General features: G+C 39.7%; 1 protein-coding gene across 1 annotated transcript in view; it reads right to left on the minus strand.

The window, feature by feature from the left end:
• Positions 1 to 20,471, minus strand: part of kcnq1.1 (potassium voltage-gated channel, KQT-like subfamily, member 1.1) — a 30,187-nt gene extending 9,716 nt beyond the window's left edge. Inside the window, exons 1-10 of the mRNA XM_076156283.1 lie at positions 19,782 to 20,471; positions 12,628 to 12,718; positions 9,153 to 9,279; positions 8,677 to 8,755; positions 8,468 to 8,564; positions 4,735 to 4,875; positions 4,435 to 4,545; positions 3,720 to 3,815; positions 3,443 to 3,556; positions 1,643 to 1,781 (exon numbers count right to left, since the gene is read on the minus strand). Coding sequence (XP_076012398.1) covers positions 1,643 to 1,781; positions 3,443 to 3,556; positions 3,720 to 3,815; positions 4,435 to 4,545; positions 4,735 to 4,875; positions 8,468 to 8,564; positions 8,677 to 8,755; positions 9,153 to 9,279; positions 12,628 to 12,718; positions 19,782 to 20,140 — 1,354 coding nt within the window. The 5' untranslated portion in view covers positions 20,141 to 20,471. The remainder of the gene's footprint in view (positions 1 to 1,642; positions 1,782 to 3,442; positions 3,557 to 3,719; positions 3,816 to 4,434; positions 4,546 to 4,734; positions 4,876 to 8,467; positions 8,565 to 8,676; positions 8,756 to 9,152; positions 9,280 to 12,627; positions 12,719 to 19,781) is intronic.
• Between the last annotated feature and the right edge of the window lie 3,492 nt (positions 20,472 to 23,963).

Below are 23,963 nucleotides of genomic sequence, written 5' to 3' on the forward strand. Positions count from 1 at the left end.
ATTAAAATGCAGGACCGTGAAATATTTCATTTATCTAATACGTTTCTCATATAAGTCTCCTTTCTAAAAAACAGAATGAAATGGCTGTCTTTAATGCCACTCTAAGGAATCTCTGCTTTGTTTTCCTTCTTACCCTCATTTGGATCCTACAGTATGTCGTGTAGAGCATTGTTAGCTCAGTGCCTTGCACAACTGAAGCTCATCTAATCCATGCAATGTCATGTTTTATGGCGACAATATGTTCATCAATTTTAGATGTGTGGACTTTCTTCCTCCTGTGGCCAACAATTGAACGCAGCTACGCATAAACAATTTTGCCAAGTGCTGGCTCATAGGGGGAATGTTGGGCTTCTTTAAATACTCTGTATGTAAAGTGCCTGGAGATACTGTTTGTTGTGATTTGGCACTGTATCAATAAAGTTGAATCTAATTGAATTTCTTATGCCTATCTACATACAGTATGTATGTCTGTATATTCATATTTAAACATCAAATTAACATTGTTTTTTACAATAAAGAATTCAGATGAGAGCTGTATCTCTGAGGATATTTTTCATGGTTTGCTTCTAGGCAGTCATGCTCATCAAAGAACCTGGTAAGTGAGCCCCAGATATCTCCAGAATGTACCAAAAAAGATAGCAGTGAATAATCTGGACATATATTTTTGTAAAATCATTGGAGTAAGGCTTGGAGAAAGACCTAATTGTGGCCTTAGAGTAGAGGTTCATGTCACGCCAGAAAATGATTTATCTCTGGGCTTTATGAACCACACAAAATAAAACCTATTCTAACATGTTGAGCGTGCATTTGGCCTGAGGATGACTCTGTTTAAATGGCAATGACATGATCAAAACACATTAAAGTGCACAATCAATTTGACTGTAATCATCCCATTATATTTTGTGATCTTAATGTATTCAAATGCAAATGTCACCCTATCCCTGGTTGTAAATGAAAGGTTGATATGTCACCAAAATGTAGTGTGCGTCCTTTGGAAGAGCATGAATTTACTCGACTAATGTCATGGCCATCAATTCTATGTTAAGATGGTGTATTGTGTACGAAGTTGCCAACATCAACCTGGGACTGCACTGGAAAAGGTCAGGAGGTAATCAAAATTTAATGAGGGTTCATCCTGTGAGACCCTTGATAATCTGCCGCAAATCACAGAAATCTATTTACCTACTTTTCACAATATCTTGACAAGAATCAAGGTGTTAATGTTAAATTGTGACCTCGTGGTGGCACTAGATGACATTATTGAAGAAAGCATTTTTCTAACATACAGGGGGGAGAGAAGCAAAGACAGAGAGAAAGATGAGAACTGAACCGTAAAGAGAACCAGGATGTGTATCGACGTTCGGGTTAGATGAAGCTATTTTCAAATTGACTGAAGTTCATGGAAAAGAGGTCCTTGTCATATTATAGCAATCCAGTAAATAGTTTTTTAGACCAAAAGGCTGGACTGACTGATTTTGAGACAGATTGATCAACAGATCCATCACCAGAGCCCCACAAATATCAAAAATCCATACATAGGGCTCAGTTTGTTCAGGGGGCAGATTTCTTAGAGTTGTGATTGACTGGTCAGGATTGAAAATGAATGTGGGATGGATTTAGTAGCATAACTGGACTCCAGTACCTGTGCCCACAGTGCTGTAAACGTCTGAGCTCAGCTCCCTCCCGCTATCGAATACAGAGTCATAGGTGATGTTGGGAATTGTGGGAGAGGTTGGACCGTTGTCCTTGTCGGTGCTCTTCTGTTTTCTCCTGATCTTCACCTGCCCAAGAAATGAACAGTTTATTTCTCTGGAGGGGATACAAGACTCATTTGATAATGCAGCTCTTTCTCTTTTGTAATGGTTGACTTTTTTTAACATTTTGCGATTGAAAATATACTCCTCCAACAGTCAGAATAACACTAACAGAGTTTTCTTTGCATATTGCTGGTTTATCAGTCATCACAAAACAATTCTGCTTAAGATTGATTGTAAACAGGCGATCCTTAGTTGCCTTCAGATAGCCTATTTGGTAAAGACTGTAAAGACTCATTCTCACAAATCCAATTCAGTTGTCAGACAATTACATTTGTACAAAAAGGTGACTTGAACAATGGCATCAGCAGTTGTGTTATATTCTCCTCATTAGTTCAAAGACATCGCGTTCCAATGTTTTAGTCTGAGTATCGATGGGGGCATGCTCCCCTCTTCACCCAGGTCAAGACCCTTGGTGTGATTTTGGACAGTACACTGTCTTTGAGCCTCACACAAGAAATTGTAAGGTAACATGTATTACTACTACTACTACTACTACCACTAATAATGATAAATGACATCATATTTATTTAATAAGGGCAAGCAGAGTAAGCAGATATGTTTAATGGCCTATGCATTTAATCAGCAGCAGATGGTGAGAGTAACACATCATTGTGTTTGCCAAATGGCATCAGCCTATACTACAAGGAGGAATTGCAGATTTAAGGGATTAGATTTTGATTAAAATCTGTGCTACTTCTACTCCTACTTCTTTCTAATAAGATGTGTACTGGTAGATGATGTGAAAGTGAATCTGTGTTTCTTGCTTTTTTTGCTGGTAAACATGATTTTTGGCTGCCAATTCTTAATACCAAACGCTGCCAAATCACGCATAAGATTGCTAATAAGATATTAACACGCTTACATATTAGGAGAGGGAGAAATGACTTATACTGCATCACATCATGACATCATATGCCATTTGAAACTGGCACAAACATCCCAGCACGTTTTGTTAATGATGCAAAGTTGTTGCCTCGCTAGCCTACAGACATCTGAAGTGAACCATTGTGCTTTTTGGCATTTCATCCTCTAACTCCTGGAATTGCTCTCATTTGGCAGTGACAGATTGCTAAATCTTGCTAGTCATAGTCATTATTTGTGTCGCTATACCAAGAGCATCAGAGTTGATATGAGTCCACTTGCCGCAGCTCTCTTAGTGTATAAACACCACTGTGTGCTGTAAAGCTTTGCGTGAGTGAGTGCTTTGTGTGAGAGGACAGCCTGAGGTTGGTTGATAAGCTCAGCACTCTGCACATATACATGTTTTTATCATTATACACAGGGCTTTCCTCTACCATTCTACGACTTAGGTGCAGCGTGTAACCAACCAAAAATAAACACATTTACAAAACAAACAAACATATATTTCTGTCTACAAAAGCAAATCCATGCCAGCAAAATGCAGAGATGTCTCCAAAAACCTAATATTGCTTTATATTATGTAAAGAAGACCTGCTGCCTTCAGACTGATGGAACAGGACATGTCGATCTTAATCTGAATGTGTTACGTAGGCTTTATGTGGTACAATGTTTTTATAGTATGGCTGATCAAAGCATAATGAAGTTCATAAGTAGTTAAGTAACATAGTAAGAGTTACAGTGACAGTGAAAAAAGGATAACTCACTGATTTCTTGGGCTTTGGGCTGGACAGAGAGGAGGGGAGGTGGCTTCTCTTTCTCAAAAACATCTTGAATGTGGCAGAGTCAAAGTTCTCCACTGCAAAAGATCTCCATGATGTCTGAAAGGACAGAAGAACAGAGCAACATTGTTTTGAATGCACAGTGTCTGTCATATAAGGAAGGCAACAGGGACCTGCAGGTCATCTCAGTCGCTAGGCTGCATAGTGGTGATTTCAGTATTTCATGGTGATTCATTGGAGTGTAAGGTGACATTTGTCTCACCTGGATGAGACAGGCAGCGGCAGGGATTTGTCTGTTGAAATGTTTCTGCCGCTGCTTCTGCTGCACCTTCAGGGCGAAGCCAGAGCCTAAGATGCCCTGTGAACAATAACAGCAGAGTTACTGCCGATGAATTCATTCCTAACAGCAAAGCGACATGTTGTGTTACAATATCCATAAAGACAACTAATTACCACAAATCATCAGCAGAACCAGCTTTGTAGTATGGTACTGTGTGTTTAGATAAAAAAACTTTTTTCTTCGTCTTATTATTTGGGATTATACTCCTCAATTTAACAACCCTTTCAACTGCCCAAACATTCATACAGAATGTGTGATTTGTTGCTGATGAAAGTTAACGATCGTGAGAGAATCATGATTTTTCTTTGCTTTGCTTGTCAAATCCAAAGTTTGGTCCAAGCCAGTGACAGAATTGTGACAGCTTCAGACATTTCGGGTCAAACCTAACCTGACAACTGCTGCAACCCACTTCAAGTTGATGACTCATTTCTCCCTGCATTGTTTTTATCCTGCTTGTCTTACAGGCACCATTTCTGATTCATGTCACATTGTACTGCACGACATAGATTATGATTAAGATTTTAGCATAACCATCTCAGTTTGACATGCAGGGAATTTATAACATTGCAGTTATCACACAGTTTGTCAGACGCAACCCTGAAAGCTGCCCTGTTCAAAAGCTTCTCTTTCCACTTACTGCCGGCAGAGCAAAGAATGAAATGGCAAAGACTGAGAAACAGGACGCAATGGTCTTTCCGATCCAAGTTTGGGGCACTTTGTCTCCATAGCCAATGGTAGTTACTGTCACCTTTGGAAAAAATAGGGAATGAACACAAAACACCATAAAATCATACAAACCTTTACGTATTGTTATAGTAAAGATTCAGTCAATGTTTTACATCCATTAGACAGTGATGACAGTGACTTGATCATGATCATGCTCCATACCACAATCACTCACACACCTGAATACAAAATAATAGACACAGATTCGTACCACACCCCACCACAGAGCATCAGCGTAGTTTCCAAACTCAGCGGAGCCGCTGCTGTTGACAGCATCTTTCTCTGCCAGGTAGACAAAGTACGAGGAGAAGATCAGGCTCAGAAAGCCGATGTACAAAGTAGTGATCAGCTCCTGAAATACACATGGACAAACACATGACAAGGGATAAATTCAAATTCATCATACTATCATCTTATTTCATCAGATTTGACAGTGGAATTTAAGTCCCTAAGAACATCTGACCAGATAGAGAACAATATGGCCGACAGCATTTAACACACTGTAGCCTTTGTATTCAATTCAGTGATGAGGTGTCAATTTAAGTCAGATGACCACTAAATCATCACAAACATAATTGAGCCTCTCTTGGTGGATTTAACAACGAAGGACTATGAAGCATATTATTGCAAATTCGATAAGTGGACGGGATTTGTGCAGAAGATCTATTTGGCTGTTACCCTGCTTGACTGTAATTGGACTAATGCTTTATGAAAGTGCACAGTAAGTGAATGTTCTCTTTGCGCTCACCTACTACATGATTTAAACCGTATTTAACCACTCAGTATTGTTGCAATCTCTGCACTAAATTGGACTGAAATCCTGATGACCGGAATTTCTATTCCTGTCTTGTCCCCAAACTGTCACACTTGCATTTTCAGGGAGACACAGAGAAGCGGCAGTAGATTATCACAAAAGTCTGTGTTAATGCTGTAGTGGTGTAGTGGTGAGAGCTACACCATCCAGATCAAGCTCACTGTCAATCAGCGAGTTTTACTTTGTTTAGAAGCAAACTGAGCAGGATTTCCCCCCTTTAAGTTACTCAAATGCAAGCCCATATTACCCCACTCCGTCATAACAACAATACAGTACGATTCGGTGATACTGGTGTTGTTTTTGGACTATTTATATTAGTATTGAGTAGTGAGAATAGTGAGAATCTGTAACCCCTGCCACCAATACGCCTGCTTGCTTTGTTGCAAGCAGGGCAACTGTGGCAGGCCAGGATTCTTTGAAATAACAGATTTCACAGCTTGGTCCTTTGAGTCGCTGCCTGAGGTTTGGTAGGCGCAGGGAGTGTTCTGCACTGTGACCTGGCAGCCACATTCAGTTTTGTCTCGGTTTTGAGCCAGTAAGGTGAAGAAGGCTTTGAGAATACACAGGTATTGGAACGCTACCTAGTGTCTTAGCGTTTATTTTTTGTTGTAAATGAAACTCTAACCGACTTTAACAGATGTCTTGCTGAAAACAGTTCAGTTCAGTTCATATTGTTGTTATATTTAGGTCCTGTGTTGACACATGCAGAAAAACACTGGGCAACAATTTGTGTAAGTGCAGCAACAGTGACAGTGACAAAAAACTGCTTTCAAGAAGAAGCTGAAATGCAACTGCAGCAGAAATGTCCACATTTAGAATGTCGTCGCCCTCTCTTCACAGACACAAATAATCATGCCGTTGACGTGAAAACACAGTTCAGAAGGAATTTCTGATTATGTTGCTTGAGCTGTCGAAACCAGTGGATGAGGTGCAATGCGACAACACTGCAATTGTTAAGCTGAAGGTTGAACGAATCTGCAATTAACACACACACACACACACATGCATGCACGCACACACATACATACACACACGCACGCACGCACGCACCCACCCCCCCCACACACACCCACACCATGAAAGCCTCCATTGGCCAAAACTATCTAACTCCTCCACTGTTAACTCTGACTCATAAAACAGTGAAAACGCAGCCAGAAATCACGACACCTTTAGCCCATGAGTGCAACAACACCCACTAAAATCACAACCACAGGTCGTTCCACTAACTGTGAGACAGCTCCCTGTACTCCGCTGTGTCATTGGGACTTTACAGTGAGCCAAAATTCCCTTTAGCTACTTGGATTCTCGGCTCATTAAACCCATGCACCTCCACACTGACACTGTGATAATGTTTGCCCAATTATAAATCAAATACACACCCTGTGAGTACCAGCAGCTCTGCCTCCACATATCAGCCACAAAACTCAGCAGAGGTATTTCTGAGAAGAAACACATATATTTAAATGCAGACCACTGTGTAACACACAGCACAGCCCAGCTTGCCTTATAGGTGAAATGCTGCCCAGTCCCTCCGCTGTGTCAGCACAATTACATTAAAAAAAGGTGGTCCCTGTAAAAGACTGCACACCATGATTGAGGAAGAAAATAGGCTATCTAACTACAGCAGGGTCCTCTCTTTCTGCCTCATCCCTCTCTGAGAAAATCTATCAAGCTGTGGTTGTGGACATTAGCGACTTTGTCCGGGTCCCTGCTTTCTTTGTCCAGGGGATGGATAGAGAACGCTGCATGGTGTTTTCAATATTGGTTTTTCGTGTCCCCTAGCTTTTTGTGACATGTCCTGTCCTTTACTTCCCCCAGAGTCCATGCAACATCTGATCCCGTTTTCTTTCCAACAAAATAGTGCATTAGCTTCACTGCAGCTAGATTGCCATCCTCAAGCTGTGTAACACGAGTACACTGAAAGGTATAACACTACATTCTCTTCCTCCCTCTCTCTCTTCTCTCTTGCATTACTGAAGAATTTGAAGGACAGGCCTCTAACATGCTGCTTTCATTTCCATTGTTGTAAATCTCTCACAGCAGAGTTAACATGATCACACTTGGGTAGTCTGGAAGTTTAGACTCAAGGGCACAAGTGAAGGTGTGTGGACAGTTTGACGCAGAATGAGATGCACTTAATAGTGAGGTAGGAGTGTCTTGGTCTTAGACCTGAAGCTGGGCAGGAACATTTGTCTAAAAACACTTTTTTTCATTCAAGATGGAAATCTAATGCAGTCAACCAAATAAACAAGCTCTCCCTTAAATTCTTTGCTCAATTTATTTATTATTTATGGAAAATTTCACATTCATAATTGCCAAAGATCCAAGAGGGCCTTGATTGATCTCAGAATTGAACTTGGGCACTACATAAATACTTTGAAAGGTGTGAAAAACAAAAACACCTTGAATCTCTACTTTGTTTGTTGATACTAACCAATAAATTTTACTTTAAAAAAAGATATTCCATTTGCATTTTCCAAATAATTTCTTTCATGCCAAGAGAAGAATGCCTTCAATACTGAGTCAGAGTCAGAGTATAAACCGTTACAGCCAGACCTACCCCAGTCTCTCACTGTAGGTTAGACGTTAGAGACAGGCAACAGGAGACGGACGTTTCCATCTCCATGCATTGCAGTAACCTGTCTGCCACTTTCTTTACTGCCGCAATCAATAACTGTTGATGACCAGCATCAGCTGGGAGCAATCTAGTCATGAGTCCAGCCCAATAAATGGAAGCACAGTAGCGTAGCAGGGTTAGGGCAAAATCGCTGAGTATTGATCCATATGTCTGTCTTCACTCACACAGACACGGGAGACAGCTGCCATGGTCACTGGGAAACAGGGAAACATGGACACATCTGTGTTTCACAGCTATATCTAACCAATAGTCATGAACCTAGTACAAAATCTATTTTTTTGTCATGATTTTACACTGGTTTTCAGGCCAGAATATTCCTTTTCTGTAAGAAATCTGCCCATGTGTGGACGGGCTGCACTGTGCAGTAATGAAACATAATACTGTTCATGATGAGAGGTTCTGGATAGAAAGCCTCCAGCTTCCTAATAATAATCACAGTCCTCATGGATTTTGACCTGAAATGTGCTTTTTGAAGGACTGATTGTGCTATACCTGCCGGTGGATGAAGACCACAGAGCCCAAAAGACGCCATGTTCCTCCCTGCCGATCCACATGGAGCATACGCAGGATCTGCAAGAAGCGAATCCCTCTGAAAAATAATGCAGTTGATGTGTTATTTCAAAAGCAATGCATGTAATCATGTACTTACAGGCCTGCCCCAAACCACACACGCACGCACACACACACACACACTGTCTTACCTTACAGCAGAAGTTGCAAACACTTGGCCTTTAGAACCCACTGACAGCACAACTATCGATGCAACGACTACAATTAAATCTGCATTGAGAGAAAATGAGTCACTTTAGTACATTATTAGGCTGTTCATGAATTTATTTAGGCACATTGACAACAACTTAGGGAAATCAAAGCAGCAAGTATAATCAATGTTTTAATAAGAAATTCCAGTTTTTGGCCTGGAATTTTCTGTATTCACTGCTGAATATGAAAAAAACACCAATATATTCATATTTTAGCTCAGGGGATGAAATCTGTGAAGGATTTAATTTCATGCCACATTTTGTGTGAGTGTGAGTGAATTTCTCATTTTAGGATGACACATCACATACATTGTTTGCATACTGCAGGTAGCTGCATGATATGTGTGTGTGCATGCATATGTGTTGACATTACATTGCAGCAGATATGTATAGGCATCTATATATATATAGCCCACCTATAATCGAAATCGGCTTCCTGGCAAAGCGTAGTCGGCCCCAGATGCCGACATATTTGCTGCGGCAACCTGCTGACCAGAGGCGCACAAAATATTCCACACCAAAAAAGACCACAAGTATGATCTCCTGCCAACGTGAGAGACAACACACAGATTAGGGAGGACGGGAAGGACCGTTTCAGAAACCTACTGAAGATTCCCAAGTTGCTGCAAAGTTATTGACTGCAATGCTACTTGAAGCGCTGACCCACTTTACGTTGTTCAATATAAAACTTGCTCTGTTTTGTAGCCATATAAACCTGATCATGTAACTGCAATTTATTAAGGACGAGTTGATCTTTCTGCTTGTCATACAGTTGTTTATTTTGAGTCAGAATTGTGATCAAAATCAATCCAGTGTTTAATTATCTATATTAAATCATGTTTTACAATAACAAATGCTGACATATTGATTTAGATCATCATTATTTCCATAGGCTTTGCTATCATTTTTTTGTGCAGCCTACGTCTTCATTAAGTTAGATCCTGCTTCAACAATTAAGAGAAACCGGCCCTGTCTGTCCTCCATTTACACAAGGCCTTACTCAAAAAGTGAGAAACCTCCAGAATCTGCAAAGCTTTAACATAGTGCTTATTTAGATCATTATCTATTGTACATTTAAAAAAAGCTAACCCCCAACTCCTGAGGGCTAAGTAAGAAAATATATGATTATGACAATTAGGATTGAAAGGACTTGTGAATAATAGGGGTTAAACATCCATGTCTATTTCTGCAAACAAATAAATCAATATCCATTAGAAAGTAATGGTCATCAAATATCGGCTCACTCTATCATATTGGCTTGTCAGAAAAATACAATGTATTCACTGCTAATGTACTTAGTCCTGTTGAGAAAAATGGACAGATGTTGATTATTTTCCCTTTTTGTTCTTATTCTCCTGATTATATTTCGTACAAACAAACAAGCCATATCAAATTGTGTACAGTGCTAAACAGATAGGAAATATGAACAGAGCTTCATCAGTGCTTCATTTCAATCTAGTACAAGCTTCGGCTGTTGCTCCAAAAAATACTGCATGTGGAAATTAATGGAGTGATGCGAATGAGAATGCAAGTACCCTCACATGACTCTTAGTCATTGATAAGGATTTGAAATTTGAGCTGAGATAACATGATCAATGGCCTTTCATGGGTTTTTAACATAGACATGATGACCTGTGTGTGTGTGTGTGTGTTTATCTTGGAAGCCACTATGTAAATAGTTTCATACTCAGAGGGATCTTACTTGAAGGTTGAAAACAAATACATGGACAATCACAGAAATACAACGAAAATGGATAAGCAGAACAGGGCGTACAGCTTCTTTTTTCCAAAGACAAGCTCAAATTTTTAATCAATGAATGAATGCAAATGTCCACAAGCAGGCTAATATTGTTTTCTTTCCATACTTGTTTTCTGGTTTTTGTTGCTGACGTGACTTGGCTGCTATAACACTGCAATTTCCCATTGGGATTAATAAAGTCAGTCTCTCTCTCTCTCTCTGAAAAGCATTTTGATTACACAAAAATGATTGTGGATTTCTTTTCTTTGTAACGTTTCAGGAAATATCAGCAAAATGATCAGACAACCTTCAAGCATCTGAAAACACACTACGATGAACACTGAATGAAAATAATGCGTGGCCACTAATTACTGCTTAAGGAGTTTGAGACAGCAGTGCCAAAAATGCCTTTTTCATAGAAATCATGATATTGTATTGAGCTTCTAGTGCAAGAAAAAAAAGGCCCATACAATTTTAACAATGAAGCCCTAGAATCATCTGAGATTGTTGTGTCGCACTCATCTCCAATGTCCTTATCGGGCCAGTATGACCCTGGCACAAGTGGCACACTATTTTATTTGCCTTTATTTATTGAACCTTTATTTTTTATCAGGAAAGTCTTGTTGAGATTCATAACCTCTTCTTCAAGGGAAGTCCCAAGGCCAAGATGACCAGCTGAGTTTCACCAAGATTAGAATATAACAGAAATACAATCACACGACAAAACAGAGGCCATAACAATAGAGAAACCATCAAATTGGATATGAATCAAGTACAAATAGCTTAAAAAAGTGGACATTCTTAAAGTCCTTTGGCAGGGATTTAAAACACCAAAGGGGACCAATCTCTCAGAGCAAAATGTCAAGTCTGCTCCTTTTTCTGGGTGCTGCAGTCTGAGGGATTGCTTTACCTTTGATTCAAGAGGTCTGCAAAAACTACAAGAGCAGCTAAAATCATTATTCTAAAGCTGCCTTTTAGATTGGGGATTGATATTTGTTTGTAGAAACAGCTACACACAAAAAAGTGATATTAGTGAAATTCTGCACTTACTCTCAAATTTAGTTTATTCTGAAAAAAAGTTATCAAAGTTATTAATTTCTGACTACTGGATGGATTACTGACTAAGCCATGTATGTAAGCCATACATTTTTGCTTTTGTCACCAACTTCTTTCCCTGTAATTTTTCAGTCAAAAAAGGTGCCTGAAGAATCAGGGACATGCATGTATTCAGAAGCCAAGACAGAAGTGCTGAACAGATGGTCAAAGTCAAGAGAAAGGGCAGAGCAACAAGCAACGAGCTGCAAAAATAAACTGTGCTGTTAAAACAAATCATCAGTTTTTTGGGGCATTTAATTCTCCCAAATCCCAAATCTTTCCGATACACTTTTCGTGGTATAATCTATTCCAGAAGTACATCAGGTTAACTTCCACTAACACATTTCACTGCTGTAACTACTAAATAAACATGCAAAGCACACCAAATCTAATTTATGTGTGCTCTTCTTGAGTCAGATGACATTATTTACTGCTGCCACCTGGTAGAGCAGTTTCAAGCCAAAATGTCTAAATAGATGACGGATGTGAGAATAGGTCAGACTGCAAATGTTGGACCATGGATTGAACATTCTAAATATATTCTGATGTGACATTTTGAGAGAATTCATAGTGGGTGTGAGATGCTTCTCCTCTCTTCTACTGTCTGATTTGAAGTCTTCTAAAAACAAAACCTAGCTGAATCCATGGATCACTCAGATTTTAGTCTCAGTTACTTGAAGCTGAAATAGGCCCTGGGTCTAACACTGGGACAAACCGCTTTGGCTTCGTAACTGCTGGTGATGCTGCTTAACACAGACTGCCTGCCAGTAGTTGACGAGTAGTATTAGCGTTCAACTACTCAAAGCATACTGCAGCATAATCTACAGTCCCAATCATCACTACCCTCAACCATTACAACTACAGGCGGTCTAATTGGACTGACGGCAACTTTTAGAATCACATGGTATGAACTTCTCTTCCTTCCCTTCTGGGATGTCCCTCGGGGGTCAATCAAACCATTGAACAAATGAGGTTTGGGTCCCAGCTATGGGACAAAAATCATGATTTTCTGGGGCAGCCTGAGGTATTCCTTTCGCATTTATTCAAATGACACTCACCACCCAGAATAGCGTTTCGTGAGCCAGTGCCTGGTACTGGTCTATGGTGGAGAGAACGCTGAGGATCAGGCAGGCCAGTACTATGAGGAACCTGAAAGTTAGCAGAAAGTAGAGTACATTAATGCAAATCAAGCATCATGGAGAGGTCAATGACAATTGGTGTAATTAACAGATTGAGGTAAACATGAAGCAAAGCATTTCCATATTTCTTCTTTTGTCATCTAATTGGACGATCATGTCTGACTGAGCTCTTAGAAAATGAGAGACATAATGAGAGACAGAAACATAATTTTTCCTTGTACTGAAGCTTTGTAGAACCTGCTGTCATCAGTCTTTTACACAAACAAGAATCTTCTCACTAAACTTCTGTGCATTTCCCCCAAGATCTATGTCAGCATTTAAAACTTTGATTCCAGCAGTGTAGCTTCAACAACTACTGTCAGTGTCTTGAGTCTGAGCTGCAGAGCAATGTTCAGGCAAGTTTAAAGGCAGTGTGACCTTACTTTATATTTGTGCCAGGAAAAGATTCTGCCTGGATTCAATAATACTGTGCACTCAAACGTATGAATGCAAAGGAAGTGATAAACATGTCAAATAACGAGAGAACAGGTTTATACACACATCTGAGAGGCGTTCAGGTACACATACGCTATCAAAGTCTGAATTGCTCCTTAACATTCTCCTTGTTGCCAGTCAAGGTCACATGTGTTTCAACTAAAGCAACATTAAGACTTGTTTGAGATATTCTGATGAGATAAGGCTTGAAGCCGTTGTATCGCTATGCCAGAAAAATCATACCCTTGCCTTTCGCCTCAGTAAACCTCAATACAAAATAGACTTTTGAAGAACAACAAGAATTGAGGAGTCTTTTGGTGTGTCTATTTTACCACCCAGCAAGTGGAAAATGTTATTAAAATTATTTTTTTTACAACAATGTCCTAGAGACAGAACGATACACCAAAATATTTTGTGTCATCCTTTTTCACAGTTTTTCATAAAAGTCAGAGGGTCACATTCTGATTTGATGGGGAACAACTAGAAAGTTTCACATTGGAAAGCTTTTATATTTTCATTCATTCTATCTGATTGTGGTCGCCAGTTACCACAACTCAAAATGGCAATTAAATTTGCACAACTTATTTTCATACAAATTGACCAAAGGGGGTCAGACAATTGTCGTTCTCTCTCTTGCATCATTTTATTCCACAAATATATCCAAGTTGTGAGGATTGCATTTACACGTGCCATGTTATGAGTCCTGATCACGATGGCTGGACCTCGTCCATATGTCACGTATGTAATCAGGTCGGATTGCATGCTGATCTCAATACATTCTAGACACATGTATGATTTGCATTGACATGTATTCCCTCATCTGGATAAAATATATGGTCAAAGCAGTAATTACTACAAGTGTGATCATGGGGTACAAACTTTCCTCTTGCCTTGCAATCTTAGTAACTCACTTAACCTGTTTCTTGTGACATACCCACAAAGTTAGAAAAAGGGGCAAAAACTCCATTGTTGTTCTTATTAAACAGTATGTGCACAGTAGAAAGCTGATTACCAGTCTGGACATAACCATTTTGCCAATTTGACAAAAACCCACAAGGAGATGAGAACAGCTTGAAGGCTCATGAACAAACACAGAGCGGTGAGGCTATGTTGTTCCACAATAACAACCTAAAATGCTAGAAAATCAGTAGAATTTTAATCAGTCATATCTCATGTCCTATCGAAGAAATTATATGATAATGGGTCTCTAAGCAATATTGTAAATAACATTGTACTGTTAGATCTACGTAATGTGCTTACTCATTGTTGTTATTGCTCTTAGCAGAAAGCTGTCACAGGAATACATGCTTTACTGTTATGTGAGCTGATGGAAAGCATGCATAAGGGGGAGTTAAAGAGTACATTCAAGGAGTTACAGTTTCCGGTGTGTGTTTGCACCATCGAGGCCCTTATCACCACCTACGACAGCAAGAGTTGAAGGCTAACCAGGAATCCAAATACTCCCTTTCTACCCTCCCATATAGTACCACATACAGATACAGGCTTACGCACACACTCCACGTGTCAACAAAGACACAAAAGATAACAGACAGACGCAGAGGGGAAAACAGGCTAAACAAACCAGCCCTCCTTGTCTGCAGGAAGAAAACAAGGAGAATATACATCAAAACAGAATGGTTTAATGGTTTGGTACTTTTGTTTTCTGCAGCGCGCTTCCTGTGTGAATGGGAGCAAATTGGTCCATTAAGAACAACAGAGCACAGTGGACAAAAAAGAAGAATGACTACTAGTCAGGACAGAGGCATATCAAATTTAGAATCTAGAATATGAGGAGATGGGAAAGCGAATAGACCTACACGGATGCTAGTAATCCTGTAATCAGGCTTTAAGTGTATCCTCGTATTATTCGCTTATCCGTAATTTCAGAAATCCAAAATGTGAGGTTTAAATGAGATAAATGGATAAGTCCTGCTTCTAGTTATGAAAGTTACATGCTAACTCAGACAAAAAGGACATCTCTTCTAACAACTCTCTGCTGTCCTCTTTTTATTCCTCATGTAGTAGATGATAATGATGTAATATGACTCAATATGTTGAAGAGAAACTATCTGACAGTGTGAATGTAGGGGAGAAAGTTATTATCACTTGTTGTTCTCATTTTCCAATGCAGGATGTAAGAAGCAGAAGCTGAGTCAAGCAGTGTTAAAATGCCCAACACTGTATGCTCAGGTGGGCGTGTTCTCACCCCAGTGATGGAACTCAGCCAGTGCAGCTGTGACAGACTGCTGAGAATGTGACAGAGAAACACACCAGCACAAACTGCTGGGATAAGAAATCTGAGGAATAAATGAACACCTAGGTTACGTTTAGTTCCATGTTCCAACAATGCATATTGAAAATGATCTAAATCAAGGACATGACTTGAGATCAGGACATTATGTGCTCAGGGGCACCTTTCAATTCTTCACAAACCTAGAACATTTTAGTGTATAGCCTGATTCTCTGTGGGAAGTCTTATCAGTGCCTGAACTTAATTCAATCGACCAATTGCCCATGTTTGAAATGATTTAACTCCAGAGGAATCACATTAAATGTATTTCAAGCTTATATTGTTGTAATATTCTACTGTATTATTTTACGTTTTCATCGCAATATACTTTTTTGTCCTCATTATTGGTAGACTACACTTGCACAATGTCTGTAAAAGACCAAATGCCTCTCTCTTGCAGAGAAAGATTGGAATCTCAATTAACCTAACCTGGATAAACAAAGGCTGGTGAACAGTTTAATAGAGAGGTCAATTGATTCCAAATGAATATCAAACATTCAAAACAGATGGCTGCTAAGTGTTTCAATTAAGTAATAAATGTCAATAAATTATTCCAGATCACTGAAAGTGTCAGCTTTAAAACCCACTCAGTATTCTGCTCATACACTTCCAGCCATCTGCAACTATCTGATCATTTATTCGCCATCTACACAAACTGTACCAATATTATTCACTTCCTTTCCCTCCAGGCCAATAGATAACATGGACTTTTTGCCATTACCACCCATGGATCAACAGATAAAATTGGCCTCACTGAACCAATGTAGTACCCAGTAACCGAAGAGAAACCCACAAAATTGTGGACCACTATCAGGGACAGTGTCTCTGACCATGGAGCTGGAAAATAAAAAAATGTTTAACAAGCCTCTGCTGTCTCCTTAGAGCAGGGCTGCCCACACATTTTTCCGGCTTGCAAGCTACTTTTAAAATGACCAGGTCAATAATGATCTACATGCATTAAAGATGCTTAATATATATTTATTTATATACTTATAAACTGTGTATACTTCACATTTACAATACATGTTGGCTTACATTCAGCCTACCTTGCATCACTGCATGAACCCTTATGGGACAATACAATTCAATACATTTATGGTCACTACCTTACTCTAATGACTTATAGACCGGGCAGTAGCTGCTGGTAGCCAGACTCACGCAGTCTTCCAAATGATCAACCATCATGGTGGAACAGAATTTGGACTTAATAGTCTTTATGTGAGAAACGGCTGACTTTTAATAAAAAGTTAGAGCTGAATAATAAGTTCCAAAACTGTCCATGAGCCCTGCACTTCAGTAGAATGTCAGCCTGTCGTGTCAATATCTCATCCTCCACTGCTGACGAGTTCAGGTGAAACAGATTTATGTTAATCGGATTGGAAGTGTCAGAGCACAGAAAACCACACATTGCAGTTTTTGCAGCATTTCAGCACATAGGTCTGTAAGGAAGGGTAGAGTGAAGACCAGAAAGCACAGTCTCAAAGGAGTGAATTACATTGTTGGAAAAATCTCCATCCATAGCGAGCAAGTGCCTAACAGGTTCTCTAAAAGTGACCTGGCACACTCCAGGCTAATGAGTCAATTCAGTGCCACTCTCTATAATTGATGAGCATGCAGATTCACTCACAGTCTAGTCTGTTGTGGAGAGAGTGTTTAGGCACAAAGCAGCAAGCAGGATAAGAGTTAATAATGATGCTGCTGACCATGTCACTACTATTTACATCATATATTCAATTTGCAACAGCACTCAAGCTTCTGTACAAATGCATCATCAAAACCAATGCATCATAATAGAGAAGTCAAAATTAAATACATGAATTAAGGAAAATGTAATATAACTGCAGACTAATAGGGTATACAATTTGTAATTTTCTAATCAAATGTTGAATGAGCTTGTCTTAATGCTCCAGTAAGAAGCGGCTCCTCTATTTCATACAATGGGGACAAAAGATAGATTTCTGAATGAGCTAGGAATATGAAGAACTGTCTTAAGAAGCAGGATAAGATAAAAGCATGGATGCCTTTTCCCAGGTTGCTACATGATAAAAGCTGAAATGTTGAACAGAATTAATGAGCTCTTACCTCTGCTCTTGAAGCTAATTTAACATCTCCTGATTTGGCTTTGAAAAATACTCCTGACTATCGATAACCAGCATGTGACCTTAAAACACACATAGGGGCATGCAATATGCAGTACTGGCCTGGATGGATCCATGCTGCTCCAAACCAAAATACCACCTGCATTCATATGCTACATTTCCAATTTCCCACTACAGGCAAACAGCACAAGAGTGTTGCATTAAGACAAAAAGTCAAACATACTTAATGCATAAATAATATTTTTTCTTGGTGAGTTTATCAACAGGGCACAGAATATAATAACTACATACAGATGAAAATGCTATTTCATGTATTTACTTTTTAGAGAAACTCATGATCAGACCTTCATGAGCTCTCCCCTCCCTCCCACACACACACACACACACACACATACGCACACACACAAACAAAGGGTATTTCTGATAAGGCCTTGGGTCACTATGACGCTCCAGTTCTGGGTCAGTGATAAGGCAGTGCTTGTTTGTAACTTCTTTCCTCCCACTGAAACATTTGTAGAAAAATGTACCAAACACAAAATCTACTGAATAGTTTGTCGTCCCAGTAGCATAAGCGACAAAATCCAAAAACTGTACTGTATTTCAGAAAATAACCAAATCTGAACAATGTTCTGTGTCAAATGATCAAATAACATATAGCAATGACTAACAGCATGACATTTCACCTGAAACTTAAACATACCAACACTAACGCTGTGAACACGGACCAAACACTGCATAGGTTTCTGAAATCTGGATTCTGACTTGTAAGTCATTGCTATCTTTGCTGCTTCAGTAGCTGACAAAGGCCATATATGGACTGTAAACAAGTGTTAACATGGAGGGAGCTGACATGGGATGAGTGTGATCAGGACAGGCACACTCAAATACAGACACACTCCCCTGAAGTCAAATGCCATGTTTACAATTATTTGCTTCCTACAAAGCTGCCTGATATGACTACAAATTCATAATTGTCCAGATATTTCTGCCAAAACAGTAAACACATTTTCATGTCCTCGTGTGTTGTTAACAAAGTGAGGGACTGAAAAGTGAATCACATGGCAATCAAGTGTTTAAGAATCTTCTAGAATCAAAATCATCATATTATATCATATATAGCTTCTAACTTATTCATTTTCTTTATTGTTTAGTCAACAGTATTCCAATACTCTAACGTGTTGAGTTACACTGCACTGGATCACATTTCAAGTGGATCACTAGTTCTGCTCCAACTGGCTGTTCTGCCTTCCCCCTGCATCCCTCCCAACACCGCAGGGTCACAGGGTGGCAGTGCCAGGCTGGGCCACTACTTCTTTCATAGGAGACACGCTGCCAAGTTTAGCTGCCTGCTATCAGCTCCAGCAAGTGGGGACAGACAGAACACACAGGGGCGAGCTGGAGGATCATGACTGGCCATACACCACATTCCTAAACCACAGTTTTGGACACACACTATTGTTTCCCAGTTACAATGACAGTGAAATGTAAGCGTTGACGGCCCTTACAGTGGCATATAGGGGACTGTACATATTTATTGATGTACAAGCATTCAGTACAGGCTACAGTTCAAACAACATTTCAAGTTTTCTGACTACACAAACAAACAAAACAAATTTAGGATTTTATTCTCAGTGGTGCTTTATAATCTGATAGCTTCACTACTCTGGGATATTGGATTTTCAGTTGCTAAAATCCACAATTCACCAAAATCACACATTAGTCGGTAGTAATCTGTAGTAATTAAGTAATCTTCCATTGTTTTCTTGACAACTTTGCTGCATTATTTCCATTCATTCATCTACTTTACCAAACACAAAGTCAGACTACATTTGTCTGCATGTAAACTGAAATTGACTTCTCTATTTTTGGCACTCCAAAGAAAAGATTGGTGATGCGGAGATTCCTCTGAGTACTTTTAATAATAATAGTAATTTTGCCAGTGATTCTCCAACCTGTGGTAAAGTGTATTTTTTTTTCCATTTTAATATGTTTGACTAACACGTTATAATAATATTCTAAGTGGGAATTACAAATGTGTGTGTGTCTGAGAATCATCTTTCTTAAATCTCCAGGATTAACAGTTCTCAGTATTGAGTGCTTCTAAGGCTCTGCATGCACAGATAACTCCCTGTTTAATTATGCTCTTAGAATTGCAATTATACTCCTGAACACCCAGTGGATGTGACCGTTATGAAGATAGGGACACTCACACTGTGAAGTGATACACGAAGCATTTCCACCCAGAGGGCCTCTCCAGAAAGTTGTAGACGCGTCCTTGGACATATGCGCGGGTGAGGACGGGACGGACCCCGACGCTGTACACAGACATCCGCACAGACATCCGAGGGTGAGACAGGTACGGATGATGGACTGCGGGGTGAGCGGGAAAAGCAGCGGTGTGCATGTTACCGTCTTCGGGCATTCTCTCCTTTTCCGAAAAGTTGTTGTGACTGCCGGGTTCGTGTGCGCCGGACGCGGTTTCAGACAGTTCCAGATCTGGTGGTCTCTTCCCACGGGCCACCGCGCCAGAAGCCCTCCGTGCGCTCCTTTGACACGCTGGATGAGACATAGTAGCTCCGATCCTCTGCAGCCGTGATCAGCTTTCTTCACTCAGGTGCCTGTCACTAACTCAAACCGACAAACGTTCCCCCATATATGCGCGTCAACTTTCTGCAGCGCGTCTAAACGCACCAGGGCGCAGAAAAGTCTTTACATTAACCGAGTTATTTACGCTCCTCTGCTAAAAAAAACTTGAACCAGATGGTATTTTTCAATTTAACTCAACGGCCCCCTTGGTTGTTGAGCACACGAGTCTGCGCTCTGAATGAATTCCCCCACCTCTGCACCGCAGCACTTATCAGCTCGCAGAACCCCTGGCGCCAGGCGGTGCAAAGCAACTTCAAACTGCTCAGCCATTTTGCAGTTTTGCACAATTGCTGAAAGGTATATCTCCAGCGTGTAACTTTATGGCTGTAGGATGAGCAGCCATCATTAATGTTACTAATGTGCTTGTGCCATCACATGTCAAAATGTGCTGCAAAGGCCTTTAGTCTTTAAAGGCACAGTTTGGAAATTAGCTGACAGGTCAATCTGGTACAAGGCATCACTTCTCAGTTTGAGATGAATGCTTTACAGGTGCAGACCCCATTTAAGTGAACTAGTTATACTAATAAATAACTTAAGTATTCAGATACATAAAATGTTATTAGCTGTTGCTGTTATCTATAACTTTGAAATACTAATACTGTTTGCTCAACTCTGTTTAGGCAAACACAAAGAGAGGTTTCCATATGGTGACGAAGTTGTTTGCACCGACAGGCTTATTTTTATGTTGATCACACATGGTTTTGAGGATGTAAGCAGTGTTTAAAATTTAAATGGATGCAGCGCACTTGAGCAACTTTCTGTGAGACTTGTTGTGCATGTTAATTTCACCTTTGACTAGAGGCAACGCAGCCTCCATTTATGTAAAACAGGACTTACACATACTCTTATGCAGGCTTACATTAGTATTTAGAAATTGCTGAAGCATTCCACAGCCTAACATTAATCCCCCAGCTCCTAACCTTGATGGGGAGGTCAATCACATACAGTCTGCACATGCATGCATGACCATCAGTCACAAGCACAGAAGGTTTTATATATTTTTATTTTGCATTACTTTGAGTTATATTCATATTGGTAATCATGTTTTGAACATTGGCACCTTATTTTTAATGCATTCATTTATTGTGAAGGAACAACAGGGATCCTGTGGGGGATGAGTGTTGATTGAGGTGATCTCATTCCTGTACAAGAGTCTCCTGATATTTGGACCGACATGCTGATTGAATTATTTTCTCTCATTTTAATGTCAAATGCAGGTAAGAGCCATTGTGTGTAAGCCCCCTGGCATGTTTGTGAGGCTGCAAAATGTTTTCCCACCTTTCCTGTCAACAACAATTCTCACTTATGAATGTTGTGAGCATCTTCTGTTTAATATAAATTCAAGTTAGGTAATATCGCTCTTCCCTTTAGTTGTGGCAATTCCACGTGTCACAACTCAACATTCACACTGAGTAATGTGTAATGAATTATAGTTTGAAAGTAACATATTCAGCCCTGCTGTTAACCCAAAGAAACCCTGGAGACTCATGCAGCTTTGTTTGACAAAGTTACATTGTGGAATTTTTTCAGACTGACCTTGGCCAAGCAAATCCAAGGAGGAGGGAAACTGGTTGGCTGAATCAGATTTAATAGGAGTCGAGTGGCATCCGTGTGATGACAGGTTCTGTTGCCGGGTGGATATTAAGCACAACTCCAATTTGCTGGACATAGATGGCATGTCTGTTATTAGTATAGAAGAGGCAGGTTGTCCATGCAAAGGTCACATGTGGTTCCGTATTTGTGGATGAAAGCTGTTTTTATTTTCTGGAGATGCAGTTTATGGAAGTTGTTGATAAATAATATGTTGACTCACTGATTCTTTAGGATTGCTAAAGTGCCACGTTTTTCATTAGGACAGGGTACTTTCAAAAAATAAATAGCAAAGTAGGTCAATTATTCGTTCAAATGAATATTCAGTATTTGGAAGATCTAGCTGTCATATTGTAAAACCCAAGCTTTTCTGAATTTGTATTTCTTTCCAGTCAGGAAAGCTATTAAGAACATGCCTGCTATTTGACAGCTGTACTCTCCACACACAGCACCTTGAAGGCGCATTTTATATTACGTCAGCCTGTACTCATACACCCATTAGCCATCGTGTTCTCCATTTAAACCATGTCTAACAAGCAATCGAAAGGACTGACTCCTGCTTCTAATGAGGTAAATGAAAAAAAGAGAAAAGAGAAAACCAGTGCAGACTAGTGTCAATGGCAGTGCAATAAAATGAAGGAATGTCAAGAAATCTTCCTCCTCCAACATCTCCTGCATATGAAGGCGTATTTATTTACCATTATATACCCTGGAATAGCAGGCACAAACAATAACATTCTTTAATAAGTAATTGATGAATTCAAACTAAAGAAAATGAAAATCTAAAAGAGGCGAGACAGAAAAAGAAATGAGGTGGAAAAAGAGAACATATATCAAAAGGAAAGAAAACACAGGTGTCATCAGCACTTGTAAGGTTTCTCTACCTTGATGTCACTGCTTGAGGTCATAGTTACATAAGGCTTGAATGTGCTCGCAGTGTACAGCACAGACAGGCAGCCTAGGGATCACCAAGGCTTTCGAAACTCACTCGATCCAAGCTTTCAGGCCAAAAGTGGAAATTAGTCACGGGGCCTTGAGATGTATTGTCCTCCATTTTTCTCAGTTATATAAATTCGTAAAAGGAAATAAGTCACATTATGGCCTCAAAAGAAAGTTATCAGGTGACTCAGCCTATGTACGTAGAGACATTGCTAATCAAGCCATGGCAGATGATGGTTAAAAGATGGGCGAGGGAATTATAATTGATGATATAACCCAGACAAACCCAGTGTGCAAACACCGAGCTCATGCTGGTGTGCACACACATTAGCCGTGCCCCAAATCTGGACCTTCAAAGTCTTCATTTCAAGCCTCATCTGGCACAGTAATGCAGAATTGAAGAACACAATCTCTTCTTCAAAATCGCCAGTCATCATATCATCAAAAAAGAAATAATGAAACATGACATGACCACATCATAAACACGATTGCCCATAAAGTTAGAATGATTTTTTATTCCAATTTTATGGGCAACAGTGTATATACTGTATATATACTGTTGCCCATAAGGTTAGAATAATTGTTTATGCCAACTTTATGGGCGACCGTGTATGAAGGGCTGTACCACGGTTTGACAAACACATCATTCAAAAGAGCCACATGCATTTATTTTGTCTTGTTTATTTGGAGAACTATTGGACCACTAAGCTTTTAGCTGTGTCTTTAATTCATCTCCTACTGCTTTCTCTACAAATCAAAGGATTTGTATAATTTTGAAGTTACAGCAGAAGGAAAGGAAATCAAATCTTTAAAAATAAAAACATACCTAAAAGACTGTCATCTTGGATAATATGCTATGAACTGGTTTAGTAAAGGAACAAATGATCAAGGTGGGTTGTTTCTGCCGGCTGATGTCCAGTAAAAGCCCTCAAATCTTGAGAAAAAATGCTGAGAATATGACCTCAGTGTCCTCAATCATGGATGTGGCCCTGCATGTACGAGGAGTTTGCCGTATTTATGAGTGTTGAAGTTAAACACCACAACTCATCACCCTATGATTTATGACAGTGTGTGGAGATGTCGTTGACTCAGAACCCCAGATAAGAAGGCGCAGCAACAAAATACACATCTTAGCAACTATATGTACAGTAGCTTTATTTATGCAGTACAGGGTACGACCTTGTTTGCTTTCTGGAACACCATGAATTTTTCACAGA

Source organism: Genypterus blacodes, unplaced genomic scaffold (genome assembly GCF_046128005.1).
Source record: "Genypterus blacodes isolate CSIRO-AG114 ecotype Tasmania unplaced genomic scaffold, CSIRO-AGI_Gbla_v1 ptg000067l_1, whole genome shotgun sequence".
In the NCBI taxonomy this organism is placed as follows: Eukaryota; Metazoa; Chordata; class Actinopteri; order Ophidiiformes; family Ophidiidae; genus Genypterus; species Genypterus blacodes.